The sequence below is a fragment of the Xenopus laevis genome, chromosome 1L (assembly GCF_017654675.1).
Source record: "Xenopus laevis strain J_2021 chromosome 1L, Xenopus_laevis_v10.1, whole genome shotgun sequence".
Taxonomy (NCBI): Eukaryota; Metazoa; Chordata; class Amphibia; order Anura; family Pipidae; genus Xenopus; species Xenopus laevis.
Window position 1 is genome coordinate 156,331,204 of NC_054371.1, and position 18,918 is coordinate 156,350,121.

Below are 18,918 nucleotides of genomic sequence, written 5' to 3' on the forward strand. Positions count from 1 at the left end.
TGATTCTGCGCAGCCGCCATTTTGCTTGACGGCCTAAGTTAGCGCTGCTGTCCTTGTTTGAGGGATAGGAGTGAGCACCATGCCGGCCGGACCAGTGCAGATAATGGCGCCACAGACACCAGACGGAGACCAGGTACGGGACTGTGTGTCGTGGTAGAGGAAGATGATTCAGGGGAGCGCGAAAGAGAGTAGGCCTTTGGAAATCCGAGTAATGCTTATGTCTAGTAAATAAAACAGGTCCAACGTGAGCATTTACAGTAGTGGAAATAGAATTACAGGGCAAAGTTTCGTAGGATATTGTCTGTGCACGTGATATTTCAGCGTGGGGGAAGTTTTAAAAGGTGCACATCACAGTGCAAGCGGAGTTTTATTTCTTTCTGTTTTCTGGGTCTGATTCTTGAAACCAGGGGTGTCCAACCTGCAGCCCGAGGGCCGCATGCTGCCCAGGATGGGTATGAATGCGGCCCAGCTTGAAATGCTCAGTTCCCGATGAAACGTCATAATAATAAGTCTATTTAATATGCAATTGTCCCATATTCCAGTGTATAGCTCCATCTGGTTATCCAACTGATATTGTAGTTCTTTTCTGTGTATTTTCTTTACTATTACAAATCAAAAAAGTGTTTGTGTAATTCATGTGTGGCCCTAGACAATTTTTCTTTTTCCAATGTGGCCCAGGGAAGCCAAAAGGTTGGACACCCCTGCTTTAAACAATGTATCCAAGGTCCTTATCTAACGCTGGCTTCTACATCACTTCAAGCGTTCGAACCAGAAATGCAGAGAAAGTTAACAGCCAGTCTGATAACATTTGCCTTTACGAATAATAGCGGAAGTGAAGAAAAAAAACCAAACAGTCTGTATGGGGTACTAACATGGATTCTAATGTGCAAGTCTTTTGGAGGGGAAATTCTGCAGCTTGTTTGTAAGGACTTTTCTGCACTGCTTATTCATCACCCACTTGGTGTGATACTGGTCTTAAAATATGGCTATTTTACATTAAACAGCATATTTTTGGTATTTAGGGTTCTGCGTAATGAGTCAGCATCTTATTGGCCCATGTGTGCGCCCATCTGACGGGCTTCCCCAATCAATATCTGGATGAAAATCGGGCAGGTTAAAAAATCCAGTCGGATCGTGACCACATCTGTGCGTTTATGCGGTACCGCGATCTGACTGCCAGTATTGGATCAGTCCAATATCGCACTAGGGCCCAACGATCGCCAACCTCAATGTGGGCGATATCGGGGTAATCCGAACATTCTGCGTATCTGCCTCACTTTTTTTTCCAGTTAAGTTGTTTTCAGATTGATCACCATAAATAAAGACTTTTTTTCAATTACCTTCCATCTTTTATTTTTTTATCCTTTTTCCAAAATCTAAGTTTAATCTTCCTGTCTCTGGTGTTTGTTTGGCAGCTCAGTCTCAGTAATTCAGGCGCAGACTCTAAACTGTTAAAATTTTGCAACATTTATTTGATGCATTTCACAGTACCATCTGTGGAATATCCGTAATCATTGTATCAATTCTAACCGTTGCCTTTAATGCTATCCAGGGATTCTGCTCAGCAGGGAAAAAGATAAGAAATGTATCAACGAAATGTAAAATTTTACAGAGTCAGCGACCCCTTCTAGGGCTGCTTTAGAAGGTGAAACAGAAAACTATCTGAAACCAACCGAACTGAAAAAGGTGTTGGAATGTAAAGGGGTTGTTCACCTTAAAACAACTAGTTGTTTTCAGATAGATCATCAGAAATAACAACTTTTTCTGATTACTTTCTGTTTTCTATGTGCCACCGTTTTTCGAATATTGAAGTGTAAAGTGTCATTTTTCACCTCCTAAAGCAGTTCTGGGAAGGGGAGGTCACCAACCCTGTAAACTGTTCTAAATTGTTACATTTACTTGATACATTTCTTATCTTTGTCCCTACTGAGCAGAATCCCTGAGTTTCATTACAGGCAGCTGTTCGAATTCATACAATAGTTGTTAATACTCCAGAGATACTGCTGAGAAATGTATCAACTAAATGTTGCAAAATTGTTACAGTTCAGAATCTGCAACTGACTTACTGAGCTGCCAGAGACAAGAACATTTGACTTTAAACTTCGATTTTTGAAAAAAAAAATAATGGAAAGTAATTACTTGGGGACAATCTGAAAACAACTGAACTGAAAGAAGTGTTTGGAAGGTGAATATCCCCTTAGGGCTGCCGATTTTGGTATGTCTCTAGGTGACTGTTTGGCTAGACCATCCTGCTGTACAAAAATTAAAAAGTCTATCCAGATAAAAGGATAGGCCAGTTGGTCTATCATTTCCTGCATTTTTAATTAGTCTTTCTATTCTGCCTACTTCCAGCCAGGGACTAAAATTGCTACCTGGTTATTGGGGTTACTAACCATCAGCGTACAATTGTTCAGAGATTAGTTTAATTCATGTTATTGTTACTTTAAGTGGCTTATCTATCTTTTCAGGCCCTCTCAACATAAAAATAGTAAATGAAGACTAAAGGTGGCCATACACGGATAGATCCGCTCGTTTGGCGATGTCGCCAAACGAGCGGATCTCCCTCCGATATGCCCACCTTGAGGTGGGCAATATCGGGCTGATCCGATCGTGGGCCCTAGGGCCCAACGATCGGATCCTAGCGTTCGCCAAACGGGCGGTCGGATCGCGGGACCGCATCAACGAACAGATGCGGCCGCGATCCGACGGGATTTTTAACCCCATCCGATCGAGATCTGGCCGACTTTCGGCCAGATCTCGATCGGGGAAGCCCGTCGGGGGCCCCCATACACGGGCCAATAAGCTGCCGACTTGGTCTGTCGGCAGCTTTTATCGGCCCGTGTATGGCCACCTTTACTGCTTATTTCTTAGCATCTTGCATCATGCTGAAAGTTCATTTTAAGATGAGCTACCGCTTAAGGGATGTATCTAATACAAGTAATTCAAAAATAAACAAAATAATCCCTTAAAGGCTGGTTGCACACAGTACTTACCAGTCCCTAGTTCATGTTCTGGCTTTTAGGTGCACTATATCCCCTTTTTTCCAACATTCGTTAGTATTGCACTAAACAGACAACTGAAATTAGTTTCATTCTACTTGTTCTTCCAAGAATCAAGGCAAATAGTAGTGCCCTGTGTAAGCTCATTGGCTTACATGTTGCATGCAGGGGGAAATATGTGTTTATTTATGCAGAGGACTATTCTGTGGACTGGTGATTTGTTTGAATGTGCTCATATGAGTTATAAATAAAAACATACTTTACATACTTATGCCTTAATAAAAAGAAAATAGGAAAAAAGTAGCACAAGCCCTATGGGGCTGGAAATTAAAAGGGGGCATACTGACCCTCTAAAAATGTCACAACTTTCTCAGTCTCTGAGGTGTCTTCCTCCAGCTAATGGTGGTGAAAAATGTGAAATTATTTTATTTTTATAATTATTTTTTACATGAATGTAGATATAAATGATATTGGATGGACCAGAATATGTAAAGGGCTCAGACAGTGGCTGTTGCATATTATCATATCATTGCAGTTAAATTATATATAGTACATGTAGTGGAGCAAATATTTGCCATTATTCATATATGTGTGTGATGACCCAACATACATTTTTCTTATGGACATACATTTGTTACCTTGTTTATATATTTTATATATTTTTTTGCAGCAAATGGAGGAGGAGAAGAAAGAAGATTTGGTACAGTCGAAGCCCGTTGTTGGCATTATCTATCCTCCCCCAGAAGTCCGAAACATAGTGGACAAAACAGCAAGCTTTGTTGCAAGGTACCTCCAAAAATATATGCTTGTAGTTCTCAAATAAATGTATTTACATTTGTGGGTATGTGCTAATTTAGTGGACAAGGAAGCTTTAAAGGCACATGAAGTTGCCAGTTTGTTAGGGATCCCCCAGTGAGCAAACTCACAATTTCTTTACTTTGGGTTTGTGTGTAATAACAAACCCCAGTCCCCCAACACCTTTGCCTACATTAAGTGACACAGGCCATGCCTTCCTGAAATAATTTCCTCATCTAGTCTTAAGCATATGTAACATGTTTTTGGACTACTCAGGCCAATGGGGTTAATCACTATCTACTATACTAGAGCAGGGGTTACACTGGACTCTAACACTTAAGGCAGGGCCCTCGCAAAGTGGAAGAAATGAAGGTGTGGTATAGTGCAACTACAACTCCCACAGGCTACTGTGCTTTAACAAATAAAGAAATGGGTGCCAGGAGGCAGTCAAACAGAACAAATAGTTTATTTGTCAAAGACAAATGATGCACAGGCTTACTTACATCAGTAAAGAGGCATTTGCAGAATATATATAGGCACACAGCTCCGACAGTATAAGTATATGCAGGTGCATTCCCTGAGGCTGTAGCCAAGGCAGTACAACTTCCTATAGGCAGAAATTCCTCACCCAGTGGAGTGGTCAGGGAGGAGAACCTGAAGCCTGACACCCTATCCTCTGTGTCCCTTTACTGCCTGGGAAGCTACTCCCTGCTACACCTCCTTGATGGAGCACAAAGCTGCTCTTTCGAACTTCCCTCACTGTCTTACTCTCCTAGAGAGTCTATGACAAATATATTTCTACCACTCACTAGCCTCATTCACAGGGTCCCTGATTTAAACACTAGAGGTTCAGGTCCCTCTAGGACACACAGCTTTGGGCCTTGGTGCACCCAGGCTCATTGGAAACATCCAGCTGTTTCAGCAACCAGAAGCCCAAGAGGAAGATCCACCTCTTCTCATTTACTATACCAAAGTGTGTCCGGATGTGGTCACAACACCTCTTGGCCAATAGCACAACTATCTACATGGGTATTTTCCCATCAATTAGGGAGATCAGGAAGTGTAGGGAATTAAAGGCATAGGGGCAGATTATCCTTATGGGTCCCTACACATATGTTTAGTTACTTGAAATAATCTGTTACCCAGTTATATAGTTACCACCATCATGCCCGTGTCTTCAGAGAGTTTAAAGTGTACAGGTTTTGGGTGTAGGTTCAGGTTTCTCTTGTCTTAAGATGCTTGTTCTCTGTTTCTTTGGTCCTGAAATTGAGGATTAAGGGAGGTAGAAAGGAAATGAAGCCCTGAACAGGTGGAGGAGTTAGGTTTAGTCTTCTAGTGTCCATTCTCCAGCTGCAGGATATTTATTCGTCACGGTCCTTCAATATAGGGAAGCAAAAAGAATTTGAAGGGAAGCAATATTTTAAATCAGGAATTGAAAAATGTCAAAATGGAACAATTATAACTTTTTTAAAAGTGTCATGCTAATTGGCAAGAGTGCTATTGTCACGTCATCTTATTGATTGGTTCAGTATTTACCTACTGTTATTCAGATGGTTTGTTTAAGAATAGATAACAAAGATTTTGCGAATATTCTAATATTGATGATCATGATACTTGAGGATCAGTAGTTTTTGGGCAGCATTCCCTTTAAGGTACGTGGTCATGTACACAATCCAATTTTTATTTTGTTTTAACCAGAATTGCTTTACACAATTTTGAAGACGTGCACCCAACAAATTGGTGCGCACAAATACTTATGTGTGTTAAAACATATTTATTTCTTATTCTAAGCTACCCACCTCTCCTCACCCACAGAAAGATCATTTTTGCATGATTGTACATCACTGACCAGAAGAAGCTTAAGACAATATTGTAATTTGGGAACTGGCATGATATCTGTTAGGCTTCTGTAATACTTGTCTGCCAGTAGTAGCATTTCTCGTTGTAATAAATGTTTTTGGCATGTGGCATAGTTTTTTGCTTATAAAGATAATGAATAAACATAGCAATATACAGCTGCATCTTATTCAGCAACGTTGTGCATGTACCAAAATGTACCTCATTCTTTCTCTAAATGGAATAGGGTAGATTCATGTAATTTTGAGGGGAAAGCAAACGTCCATTTTCATTTTTATAGGAGGTAAAGCTTTATGGGTAAAAAAAAAACTTCGGCTGTTGTAAGTTGTAAAAAGCAGAGTCCTCTTTATCTGTAATAAGTCATTATTTGTATGTGATCTGCATATCTTATGTAGTGAAAGTTCTGTTATACAGTGCTGCAGAATATCCGGGAGCTTTTTAAATACTTGTTAATAATAAGAATATATATTTCTCTTCAGGAATGGCCCTGAATTTGAAGCTAGGATCCGCCAGAATGAAATAAACAACCCAAAATTTAATTTTCTAAACCCCAACGACCCATACCATGCCTATTACCGACACAAAGTCAATGAGTTTAAGGAAGGAAAAGCCCAGGAACCATCTGCTGCTATCCCCAAAGTCATGCAACAACAGCAATCTGTACAGCAGCTTCCACAGAAGGTAAGTTGCAGCCACTGTTTAATTAGGTACCATTTTCAAATGCAGTGATTTGTGACAAATTAAAGCTTGCTGTCAAGGCAACTGTAATTAATCTGGTGCTATTACTAAGGTAGTAAGATAGTTGTTAATTATAAATCCATAATGCACAATTGAAATCACTGAATAAGTTTAAAAGCATTATTTCTTCCAAATTCTGCCAGCATTATTTAAAAAAAAAAAACAACCCCATAAAAATTAAAGACCATTCCTATTGAAGAGGGGCACGTATCTTAGATACTAGCGTTTGCTATGAAATTAATTAAAAATGAAGGTCCCAGTTAGGAAGCTTTCCACAGGCAAGGGACTAGATTACCAGCACAGGTTTAATCTAGGTGGGATTAAAATTCACAATTCCGATGTAGCAAGCCAAATTTGTCTCAATTCCACTAAATGATTGACCAATGTTTAAGTATCAGATGTACAGCAAATAGGAGAGTCTACTAAAAAATGATGGAAAAAGGCCATAGTAGGCACATCTGATGTTCCGGCCCACCTCAACAAGTTGTTAAATGCCAATCACTTCTGCGTGATATGTTAGTTAATTAGCAGGGTGGAGCCTGTAACTAGTGTCTGGAATCTCTGGATGTATTTTCCCTGATGTTTTGTGAACTGAAATCCATTGCGAATATAATCTGATAGTTCCTAAATCAGCTGCTATGTGACCACTCACTACACCTTACAAGCTTCTACAAAATGTGTTTGCTACAAAGCAATGGTCACTGCCAAATGTGATTAACTATTATTTTACCAGGGACTGATTACTGTGCTATAACCATATCTAATTAAATCGTTCCTGTGTATTTATTTTTCATCTTCTTCTGTCTCCACTAGCTTCAGGCCCAGGTTGTCCAAGAGACAATAATACCAAAAGAACCACCTCCAGAGTATGAGTTTGTGGCTGATCCACCTTCAATCTCTGCATTTGACCTGGACGTGGTAAAGCTTACTGCACAATTTGTTGCTCGAAATGGTCGCCAGTTTCTTACACAGTTGATGCAAAAAGAGCAGAGAAATTACCAATTTGACTTCCTGCGTCCCCAGCACAGTCTATTCAACTACTTTACCAAGCTTGTGGAGCAATACACTAAGGTAACAATCTTCATAAGTGTGAAAACCTTTAGTGGCTAAAAATGTACTGATCATGCAGTGCTGTTATAATCACTTTCCATTTTGTATATAATTAGTTGCTGGATATTTTTTGAGGAACTAAAATGCAGCAGGTGTAAACTATATTTAAGCTGCTCTGGCAATATTGTAATTTATAGACTCTAAATACAGATGGCTCTCCTGTTCTTGTGCACCGTGTCCCTGATAGCCTCTGGTGATCTTTTTTTCTCAGATCTTGATCCCACCAAAAGGATTAATTACAAAGTTAAAGAAAGAAGCTGAATACCCGACAGATGTATTGGATCAGGTAATGTAATGATCATCAATCTTTAATATATTCTACCTGCAATTCTTTAAAAAAAAGAAAAAATTGATTACCTACAGTCTTTAGAACGTTTATTTAGAGTAGTGTATTTACTACTTTAGTCTTAAAGGCAATTTAGTGTGTGTAAATGCAGATCTCGCAAGGCTACTAAGTTGCCAACTATGTTATAAATATGCACAGTATAAATAACAATCTTGTAGAGTTTCCTCTTTCATTGCTTAGCTATAAAATGAATAGGCAAGATGATTTAAGCTGTTACTAAAATACGTAAACTCAACCAAAATAGACTAGGTTCAGGTGCATAGGCCCCAGACCTTCAGCCTAACAAACGGATTAGCACTGAAACGTCACATAAACAAAATGTGGAATGTAGACAAATGTTTATTTTACAAAAATCTCGTAAAACCAGAAGCTTTGTGCATTTTATGCCAGTAGAAGCCTTAATGAAAGGTTTTGCTTAAGTATACACTCTCTTATGTACATAAACTTTCACCTCTCCAGGAAGGAGCAGTTAGAATCATTAGCACTTTAACTGAGGGTTATTGGAACCAAGAGGCTTCAAATATAGATTTAACCAACAAGTTAGGTGCATGTACTTCATAAAATGTGCTTTGTCGTTCAACTTACTTTCCTTTCAACTGACTGACTCCTACTGCTCCTTAGTGGTGCTTTCTCTGAAAGCAACATAATTTTAAGAATTTGTCTGGCCTTTTTTTTTTTTTTTTTTTTTTTTTTTTTAAATCCTATTGGTGAGTGGGGGCACATAAACCTAGCACTTTTCACAATAAATGACATTGGCTAGTGGTGTAAAGGTTGCTGACATTGGACCTTCTAACAGTGCTTTGAGTAAGAATGCAGTTCACATTCTGGCAACCTGACTGGGGTCTGGGGTTGGTGGGTGTCACAAAAACACTGCTGACTAAATGTATACTGTTTGTTTTTTTTTGTCATTTTTATTGCAAATTAAAGTTTACAATTAGACAGAAACCAAAATAGGGAAATCCGCATTAATAACCATTTGCGAATAAAATATGAATGAAGTCATTCATATAACAATGAAAAGTACAATCTGATGGATATGGGGAGAAAAAATTAGGTGGGGCAGTAGGGCTGCAGGGAGGGGGTGGTCTATTAAATATTAAAGAGATGTATTTTTGTAATAGTCTGACTCTTTAAAGGAAAGCCAACTGAACCATTTTGTGCTATAATTATTATGCTGATCTGTCGATTTGTGTATTTCCTCCACGTTTTTATACCATTCTTGTAGAGTTGGTATTACAGGGTGTTTCCACTTCTGTGGTATCAATATTTTAGCTGCATTCAGTAAGTGGGGTTCAGTTGTGGAGATAAAGCCTGAGAGTGGTTTGTCCATGTGGAACAACAAAACGTAGGCTGGATCATCAGGTACATCAAGATTCAAAAAATGATATATTGCCTTACGGCTTAAGGAGTGTACATGTTTAAAGGAAAACTATACCCCCCAAACAATGTAGGTCTCTATATTGCAACAAACCATTTTCATAATAATATACTTTTCTAGTAGTATGTGCCATTGGGTAATAATAAATAGAAAATTGCCATTTTAAAAAACAAGTGCCGCCCCCTGGGATCATATGATTCACTGTGCACACAAACATAACAAACATACTATATTAACACAGTTGTGTATTTTGCTTCAACACTTCTTCCTGTTACAGTCAGAGTTGTATTTCTGATCCGTGATCTCTGAGGCAGCACACAGACCATCACGAAATGGTGGCTCAAGGCAAGAGATGTAAAAGGGCAATATTTACTTAAATATATAGACCAGTTTGGTAAGATTTAATATGATATATCTGTTACTTAAGTATTCATTTTGGGCATAGTTTTCCTTTAAAATATATGTATCAGGGATCCCTTGTCTGTGCCGCACCTCCAGCATCTATCGTTGGCATGTTTATAAATAAGTTTTAATCTGGAGGGGGTATAGTATGTATACAGTTTTAAGTTTGGTGGAAGGAAAGGGTCTGGGACTGTTTTAAGTGGTTTAGGCTAGGAACCCAGGTTCTAGTGAAAAAATAAAACTAGAGTTCTATTGCATATATTGCAGTGTTCTGGTTCCTACCTTTTGGCAACACTTTGAGGATGGCTCTGTTTCTGCATGTGCAAAGCAACGTCCACAAAATTGCTTGCTTAAATGCCCTGCAGGCCCTGACTACAACCCTGTTGAATGCCTATGGGATATATAGTAACATTAATATGAACTTCAGTGCCCAACCTCTGAATGGAAGCAAAAACCACCAACGTCTAGTGGAAAACCTTCTCACAAGAGTAAAGGCTCTTATAGTAGCAAAGGGAGGACCATGTTGTGCTGGCAGGTGTCCATATATTTTTGGAAATGTATTGTATTTTGTGAAATATGTAGAGAAAAAAACGTTTTTCCAGTTTAGCCCTTGTTAGACCATTATTGCAAAAACCATGTTATCAGCATTGGTCTGTACTATTTATATATACTTTTGCCTTTTCTTCTCGCATGTTTTGTGTGCCACAAATATAAAATAGGTGCGTTATCGTGTGGAGTGGGCAAAATTTCAGGAAAGGGAGAAGAAAAAAGAGGAAGAAGAGAAAGAGAGAGAACGTGTTGCCTATGCACAAATAGACTGGCATGACTTTGTGGTAGTGGAAACTGTAGACTTTCAACCAAACGAGCAAGGTAATGGAACAGTTATATTAGAACATAGATATTTTATCCTGTCTATCATTGCAGAAAATGTGTTCATATTGCAGAATAACTAACTGTATAAAAAAAACTACAGCATTCTCCCCCAGAAAACATATCCTATTCCTAATTCTGCAGAAGCAGGCCAAATGTGTGTTATATAAAATAGATGTATTTTTTCACAGTGAAGATTTTGATCAGAAATGTTAAGTGTTCCGAAGGCACATTATAAATATTCAGATCTTTCAAATCTGAGTGCATATGACATTAATCATAAAAGATCAATTTTTTTAAGCAGTAGTTCTTTACCCTTCTACCTTATAGAAAGTGTTATGAAAATATTTGTCTTTTACAGGTAATTTCCCACCTCCAACCACTCCAGAAGAGCTGGGGGCTAGAATACTTATCCAAGAGCGATATGAGAAGTTTGGTGAGAGTGAGGAGGTAGAGATGGAAGTTGAATCTGATGAGGAGGAGGAAGTGAAGGACAAAAAATCAGAGGAATCATCTTCTCAGATGGACCAAGATACTCAAGTTCAAGATATGGATGAGGTAAGATACTTTATGGCAAATTGTTGCATACAGTGTACTTTGTATTTCTGCTGTCCTGGAGATCTGTCATTCATAGTTGTGGTCTCTGTTTAAGTAGATTTTCTGTAGAATTCTCTATCATTTCTTAAACAGGTGTGATATAAAAAGTATAGGTGGCATGCTTGCTTGCTATACCATAATATTTAATGGGTGAGGTTTCCACTGACTAGCAGTTGGAGTATCAGGTTGTCTAGCCATACAAAACACTTGATCTCTGTCCACTTAAGCTTCAAGAGAAAGTGCTTATCTGATTATTTATTTTACAACATTTTACAAAACATAATGATAAACAGTCATCCATGGCTGGTACTTAAATTTTGTCCATCTCCTAACAGGGTTCTGATGATGAAGAATATACATCAAAGGCTCCTCTTCCTCCAGAGTCTCCTATGCCTCCACCACTGCCTCCTACCCCAGACCAAGTTATTGTCAGAAAGGATTATGATCCCAAGGGTGAGTTTACTGATGTCTGTTTTCTAAATTGTGATTGAGCTTATGTAATTTTACACTACTAATTGCTTTATCCACACAGCTTCCAAGCCTTTGCCCCCTGCTCCTGCGTCTGATGAGTATTTGGTGTCACCCATTACTGGAGAGAAAATACCTGCTAGTAAGATGCAGGAACACATGCGCATTGGATTGCTGGATCCACGCTGGCTGGAGCAAAGAGACCGTGCAATCCGTGAGAAGCAAGGAGATGATGAAGTATATGCTCCAGGTATGTCAAAGCTAAGACTGCAGCATTAAGTGAAATATCTGCTGGTATTGTCAAGGGGATATTAAGTTGATTTTTTTAACTCTTTGTTGATGGCAAGAATTGTATATATACATTTTTAAAATACAATGACCTTGCCAATAAAGCTTATCAGTCTGTTGTGACTCAGGCTTCTGTTGTTCTAATAAGGCTTGTCCAAAACCTTCATGAGTATATTCTCCTTTCCATAATGGAACCCAAATAGTGTAACTATCTGTTTTGAGACTTATTCAAAGATTGCATGTTTAACGTACATGCATGCAGCAAAAAACACAATTTGTCTATCCGAGAAGGGGCTAATTCAGTATTCTTTCTTAATGAAATATGAATTTAGAATAACAGGCATGTATTGTATTGATGTGTCCATGCACACACTGGGGCCAGTGAGATTGTTTTCTGGCTGAAATCAGCCCCCCCCCCCCATGCATCTATATACAAACACCATCCATGCTTAATTACTCCATGCACAGGACAAAACTGATTTATCTGCCAACAGAGAACGTTTATGTGACATTATCCCTTGTAGTTTGTAATTGTCAGTGACCCCCTTTTGAAGGCTGAAAAGAAGCAGAAGAGCACATTATTCAAAAACTATGAAGAAAAAGCAAATGTAAAATTTAACACTTAAAGGGATACTGTCATGGGAAAAAAAAATTTTTTCACAATGAATCAGTTAATAGTGCTGCTCCAGCAGAATTCTGCACTGAAATCCATTTCTCAAAAGAGCAAACAGATTTTTTTATATTCAATTTTGAAATCTGACATGGGGCTAGACATTTTGTCAATTTCCCAGCTGCCCCTGGTCATGCGACTTGTGCCTGGAGAGAAATGCTTTCTGGCAGGCTGCTGTTTTTCCTTCTCAATGTAACTGAATGTGTCTCAGTGAGACATGGGTTTTTACTATTGAGTGTTGTTCTTAGATCTACCAGGCAGCTGTTATCTTGTGTTAGGGAGCTGTTATCTGGTTACCTTCCCATTGTTCTTTTGTTTGGCTGCTGGGGGGGAAAAGGGAGGGGGGTGATATCACTCCAACTTGCAGTACAGCAGTAAAGAGTGATTGAAGTTTATCAGAGCACAAGTCACATGACTTGGGGCAGCTGGGAAATTGACAAAATGTCTAGCCCTAGTCAGATTTCAAAATTGAATATAAAAAAATCTGTTTGCTCTTTTGAGAAATGGATTTCAGTGCATAATTCTGCTGGAGCAGCACTATTAACTGATTCATTTTGAAAAAAAAATTTTTTCCATGACAGTATCCCTTTAAGACCATTTGAAAAGTTGCTTACAATTGGAGATTTTAGAATGTCCTATCAAGCAGATAACATTTAAAGTTTCATTTTGGAGCGAGAGAGAAAATAGGGCAAAGGGCAGGTTATTTGAAAACTCAAACCTGAAAACAAAAAACTAATTGAGGTTCTCAATCTGGCCAGTCTGCATCAATCTATGCCTTCTTCCTAATATGCACATAACAAAGGTATAAATAATTGTACATTGAAAGCGTTAAACTAGTGAAAAGCATGGTACTGAGGCAAAAAAGTAAAACCTATTGATTAGGGACACAATCTTTTGTAGGAGCATACCGCAGGATTCTCAGGTGAACTAGAAAATATTTATTGGGAAGTAATACCAATAAAAATAGTTTTTTTTTGTTTTTAATCTATCAGTGTACCATAAATGCAGATCCTTCTTTCTTCATTTGCAGGGTTGGATATTGAGAGCAGCCTGAAGCAGTTGGCAGAACGCCGTACCGATATTTTCGGTGTGGAAGAAACTGCCATTGGTAAAAAGATTGGTGAGGAGGAAATTCAGAAACCAGAGGAGAAGGTAAATAGTTCTCTGACCAAGGTTCCAAACACTTAGGGGGCCCATTAATGATTGCTCAAGCTTTTGTGCTCAATCATAAAGGAAACCCTGTGTGAGTTTACTAATCGCATGGGGTTTCATACCAAAAAGCTCAGCAATATTCGTTAGAAAGAAAACCTTTGGCACTTAAAAGCTACCAAATTTTTTTCTTTGTAACAAAAGCCCATTTGGCCAATTTTTTTTTCCCCTAGGGATGCACAGAATCCAAGATTAGTTTCGGGTTTTGGCCTTTATTTGCATTTGCATTTTTTCAACAGCATTCTCCCAAATCCAAGCTCCTGGCTGGACCGAATCCTTAAAAATCATGTGACTTTTTTTCGTTGCACAAAAATTCTGTGTCCGTTCCTGGCCCTAATTTGAATAGGCAAATTGGTTCCAATTCTGTTCAGTATTCTGGCCAAACTTTCATAAAGGATTCGGGATTTGGTGTCACAAAACCGTGTGATTAGTAAACTAATGCAGGGTTTCCTTTATGGTAGCCTGAGTACAAAAGCTTAGACAATCAAATATGGGCCACTTGGTATTAAGTTTTTATATTGTTCCTGGCCACTGCTTTGAAGAGCCGCCTTTTTTTTTTTTTTTCTGCTTCTCTTTGTAGGTTACATGGGATGGGCATTCTGGTAGCATGGCACGTACCCAACAGGCAGCACAAGCAAATATCACACTTCAGGAACAAATTGAGGCCATCCACAAAGCCAAGGGCCTGGTACCAGAAGAGGATGGGAAGGACAAGATTGGTCCCAGCAAGCCTAATGAAATGCCACAACCTCCACCTCCATCCTCTGCACACACCATTTCCACTCCTGTACCCCCTGTCAACAGTGCACCAAGGCCTCCACTTGTGTCTCACCACCACCAAATCACTTCCCCAATTTCTAGACCACCCACAGTAAGTCTGCAAGTAGCTAATAGCAGGAGATGCCTTTACAGGTTAAATTTACCAATTCTAAACTGAGGAATATAGTATGTCAAACTTTCACCTGCAAAAATGCCCTATTACCTCTAATGCAACACTTTACACTAACTATGTTCCAAACTGTATTAAATTGATGAATTCTCTGTGCTTAAATAGCCAAAAGCACATGCATAACTCCATGAAATAAATGCAGATGCGCACGCTGATATATTTCTCAAGTTCAACAGGAGTTAAAATCTGTATTCTAAATCAACAAATGAAATAAATATAGCCCAGGAGGTTCCTAGGAGGACTGAAATGTTGGGCTATGTTCCCTGTAAATATTGGTTGTTTTGTGTGTAATTCTGGTAGATGATTTGTTTAAAGGTATTGCATTTTAAACATACATTTGCCGTAGAAACCATCGCCCATAGCATTGTACAGTTGTACACTTTATTAAAGATTTTGGTATTTTGCAAAACAGGTTGATACTGAAAGTTAATGTACATGACCAAGCTATCAATACTATTTTTCAGTTGCATTCTCTTTTGATTCAACTATTTTCCCGAATTGTTAGATCTGGTGTTCTAATCAGTTGCAGGAGCTCAAATGAATGTGTTCTGGGGAAATGTGACGAGACAATACTGTTTTAACACAGAAATCCAAGGTTTCTTTCTTCCTGTGTCTGCCTTAAATCACTAAGCCACTCCTTCTCCATGAAGTACAGAACTTGCATATTGACAAAAAAATTGTAAAGCGTGTGTTAACTATTGATCTATTTTTGTCCACTTAGATGCCACCTCCAATTCGCACCACAATGATGTCTGCTATGCCGGTCATGCAGAGGCCTCCAATGGCCTCAGTGGTCCGTCTGCCACCAGGTTCTATGTTAGCTGCCCCAATGCCACCCATTCTGCACACACCAAGAATCAATGTTATGCCTATGCCACCCAATCCTCCAATGATGGCACAACGTTCTCCCCACATGATTGTACCTGCTGGTAAGTATATAATAGTAGCTACACAGAAAGCAAAATTCTAAAAAAAACAAAAACATGCCACTAAAGAAATAATACATTGTATATGGTGCATCGGCAGATGACTGTCTAACCTTCCGGATCCCAAAATTGATTGATATCTGTAGTAAATAGATTTCAGTTGAGCTCAGTGGGGCACCATAGACATCATTGTACAATTATTGATTTGTGTATGGTCAGCTTGAGGTTCACTTGAACACAATAGACTGGCTACAGTTTTGTTTAGACAATGGATAAATGCACACTGGAATTGTTAGCAAATACATTGCTGGACCAGTACTTTTGCTTCAAAGAAAACTGGGTCTGCGAGTGAGTAAATTAAACAACCCAATTTAAGTAAACTTCATCTTTATCTATTTCTAGCATTTGTGCCTGCGCCGCCTGTTGCTCCTGTGCCTGCCCCTGCTCCAATGCCCCCGGCTCACCCACCTCCACCACTGGAGGATGAGCCAGCTGCCAAAAAAATGAAGAGTGAGGACAACCTTATTCCAGAGGAGGAGTTTCTACGCAGAAACAAGGTATGTGTGCGTTATTATACTGGGGTAACGTGTGGGGGGGGGAAGCTGAATATAAACTGCATATTAAACTTGTGTTTAACTTTACAGGGTCCTGTTACTGTCAAGGTTCAAGTCCCCAACATGCAGGACAAAACAGAATGGAAGCTGGGAGGACAAGTGTTGTCTTTCACACTGCCACTTTCCGATCAGGTAAAACTGAAATTTAAACTGGATTTAACTTCATAAAAACTGACTTTGACGTGGCTTTATACCTACACATTTTTCTTCTTCTCAGGTGTCTGTCATAAAGGTTAAGATTCATGAGGCCACAGGCATGCCAGCTGGCAAACAGAAGCTTCAGTATGACGTAAGTTAGCAATATAAAGAATTGGTGAGGTGTTGTTGTAATCCTGGCATCTGGTAGTAACACTTTCTTCTTTTTTTTTTTACCAGGGAATATTTATTAAAGATTCCAACTCTTTAGCTTACTACAATATGACAAATGGATCCACCATTCACTTGGCCCTGAAAGAAAGAGGAGGGCGGAAGAAGTGAAACCACAGCATACCATAATGCAGAACCCGTGCATATACAAAGCTTTTATGCAAATAACATTTACAGTTCCATCTGCCAATAGCACAAATTGGTTAGTGGTCTGTTTTCAGTGTCTGTATAATTGTAGATCAGGTTGGGACACTGTTTTTGAATCACATACTTGATGATAGATTTTTTTTTTAAGAATTTCCTTAAATGGAATTCTGTTCTTGTATTTTATTTGGCTGTTGAAAGTTAAAAAAAAAAAACTGGGGAAACTGGGCACACAATTTAATCTGCATTTGTAGCATGATAATGCTCTCAGCTTGCAAAATAAAGTATCTTTAAAAATACATTTTGCCTTGTCTAATACCTAAATAGTTGGTCATAATGGAACTAATTAGAACTGTTGATTAAAGGGACATTGTTGCATCCATGTGCAGCATGAGTGTAGGGCGTGTAAGTGTGAAAGCAAAATAATTCTGTCGCTTAGGCTGGTGCCATTTTCTGCTAGCAAGAGCATCAGCCTGGGGTAAATGATTATAATTAACATTTCAGCTCTTCTCCTTTAACGGAAACAAATTGCTCAAAGTGCTATTTTAAGAAATTCTGAAATCATTAATAATATTTTCAACTTTTCAAGACCTTCCCATAAAGGGGGTTCTGTAAAGGGCAGTTGTTGGGGAAATATTAATATATCTTCCTTTATTCAAACCCTAGAGTTTAAGGGGTTGTTCACCTTCCATCACCCTTTTTTCAGTTCCATTGTTTTCAGATAGTTCACCAGAAATAGACTTTCTTTCTATTATCTATTTGTGACTATATTTCTAATATTGAGCCTTTCATTTTTCACCTTGTGTCATTCTAAAGTAGTTCTGGGAGTTGGGTCACCAACTCTTTTTAAACTGTTCTAAATGATACATTAGTTGATATATTTCTTCATCTTTGGCCCTGCTGAGCCAAATCCCTGAGTTACATTAAAGGCAACTGATACAACGGATACAATAATTGCCACTAATATAGCAAACTGTAACAGTTTAGCATCTGCTCATGGATTACCGAGCTGCCAGACTGAAACACCAGAGACTTCTGCTCCCAGCTCTGAAAGAACTTCAAAACAATATTAAGCTAATTATAAAATGATGGAGAAGTCTGTGTTCTGTTCAACAGAGGGATTGCTCTGGAACACTCTGGGAGATCCCCACCAGGCATCAGCTCCCATAGGGAGTGCTTTTCCTGTTTGTAAGAATAGCAAGTGTAGTCAGGTAGGGATGGGTCATGTGACCCCTGCAGTTTTTCTTGAGAGCACCTTGGCAGTCTGTCTACTATGCCACAGATCTAAGAGTGAGTAGTGTATATTTAATTCAATAGGCAGAAGTGCTGTATATTTTTATAATACAATACAGATTTCTGGATAGTAGATCCCACACCTGTATATAAATAATGCTACGCTAAAGGTGGCCATACACAGTCATTTTGTACTATCAGTTGACCGATTACAGGATAATGGCAAAGTTATATAGCTGGTGGTGTATGAACAATTCATAAGCATGAAGAGTCGAAACAGACTGAAACATAGGTAGTACTTTTCTCTGCAATCACCCTTTATTGGTGATTTAACACCAATAAAGGGTGATTGCAGAGAAAAGTACTGCCGATGTTCCAGTCTGTTTCGACTCTTCATGCTTATGAATACTAATACACGGTGGATGGTGTGTATGTGAAACAGAGGGAAAAGGAATCTATACAAGGTGTATGAACAATTGTCAATGTGCCAATTGCTCTGATGTTATTGTCCTGAAAATTGATTTGGACGATTTAAACATTTCGGTTGATCAACAATAAAATCTGCTAGTCCGTGTGAATTACAGATACTGAACGACAGGCCCTGTCCTATTCATATTCCAGTCTACTAACCTCCCAACTGTCCTGTTTTCTGTGGGACCGTCATCATTTTTATAGCTCAGCCCTCAGTCCCTTGTCTCTTCCTGAAATGTCCCAACTTTCTATTTGATCTCTTGCACGGACACCAGAAAAAGATACAAAGTTTCTGAAACTTAATTAAAATGAAAGTTCTTTTTTGGCAGAGTACAGAACACTCAGCAGCTGCACTTGGATACTTTTGTAACAATTTAAGATGAACAAAGATACAATTGTAAGCAGGTTTTATGGGAGAACTGAGACTAGCATCTTAAAGGGGTTGTTTGCCTTCAAACACCTACTTGTTTTCAGATAATTCACCAGAA

General features: G+C 38.8%; 1 protein-coding gene across 1 annotated transcript; it reads left to right on the top strand.

Annotated features, from left to right (window-relative positions):
* Positions 1-36: 36 nt before the first annotated feature.
* sf3a1.L (splicing factor 3a subunit 1 L homeolog) lies at positions 37-16,941 on the top strand. The gene is made up of 16 exons (NM_001092240.1): positions 37-133; positions 3,670-3,785; positions 6,131-6,332; positions 7,203-7,460; positions 7,711-7,785; positions 10,345-10,495; positions 10,857-11,053; positions 11,428-11,545; positions 11,625-11,810; positions 13,549-13,670; positions 14,308-14,598; positions 15,398-15,605; positions 16,005-16,159; positions 16,247-16,348; positions 16,434-16,505; positions 16,592-16,941. Exons 1-16 carry the CDS (start codon positions 80-82, stop codon positions 16,691-16,693), a joined length of 2,409 nt encoding a protein of 802 aa, NP_001085709.1. The 5' UTR covers positions 37-79; the 3' UTR covers positions 16,694-16,941.
* Positions 16,942-18,918: the final 1,977 nt, after the last annotated feature.